Raw genomic sequence first — 790 nt, 5'->3', positions numbered from 1 at the left:
GATGGTGCACTTTTTAGTCCTAAGGACTCTTACCTTATGAGCCATCTCCAGTGGCTCTCCACCTTTGATAAGTATGCCATTCTGAGCACCTACGCCTGTGCCCACCATCACAGCAGTTGGAGTGGCTAGTCCCAGGGAACAGGGACATGCGATACACAGAACCGTGATAGAGGCTTGGAAAGCAAAGCGTATTATGGTTTCTGTTCGGGAGATGCTTCTATTGTAGCCCTTTAGAAGAAAGACAAAAAAGACAAGAAACAATGCTCAACCCTGTTTAAATAAAACCCGTGTTAAAGTCACATAGCCTACCTGGCTACTTACATATATTTTAGTTACTAATGATAAACATTTCTTTTCACTTAAAAACATGAAAAACTGGGGGCAGAATTGGTTAATAAGTCCTATTTATGATTTCAGAGTTACTAACTGAAGAAAAATAAAGATCACAGAACTCCATAATTTCTCCATATCTAGAAAAACCATTAGCAGCTTTCAAGAATAACATGAGACATAATTCTCAATATGTTTGCTCTTGAATGAATTCTGATTCTCTGATACTGAGGCCATAGATTGGACGTCCATACAAATTTTTAAAGGCAATAACTTAGATACTCACTTTATCAAACAAAGTTTAGAACCAGCAAGGTGGCTCAGCAGATAAAAGTGCTTGCTGTGCAACCTCAAAACCTCGGTCCAATTCTATGAGATCACAGTGGGAATAAAACAAACTCTTGGAAGTTGTCTTCTGTCCTCCATACATGTGCAATGGTGCATATGTTCCAGCATTCAC

At 39.1% G+C, this 790-nt stretch overlaps 1 protein-coding gene across 3 annotated transcripts in view; it reads right to left on the bottom strand.

Moving 5' to 3' along the window:
• Positions 1-790, bottom strand: part of Atp7a (ATPase copper transporting alpha) — a 114789-nt gene that overhangs the window by 20785 nt on the left and 93214 nt on the right. For all 3 annotated transcript variants that reach the window (XM_031366465.1, XM_031366447.1, XM_031366455.1), the window contains exon 15: positions 34-228. In XM_031366465.1, the coding sequence (XP_031222325.1) occupies positions 34-228 (195 nt within the window). The remainder of the gene's footprint in view (positions 1-33; positions 229-790) is intronic.

Source organism: Mastomys coucha, chromosome X (genome assembly GCF_008632895.1).
Source record: "Mastomys coucha isolate ucsf_1 chromosome X, UCSF_Mcou_1, whole genome shotgun sequence".
Lineage (NCBI taxonomy): Eukaryota > Metazoa > Chordata > Mammalia > Rodentia > Muridae > Mastomys > Mastomys coucha.
Note: the sequence above shows the minus strand (reverse complement) of the source record. Positions and strands in the feature narration are given on the sequence as shown.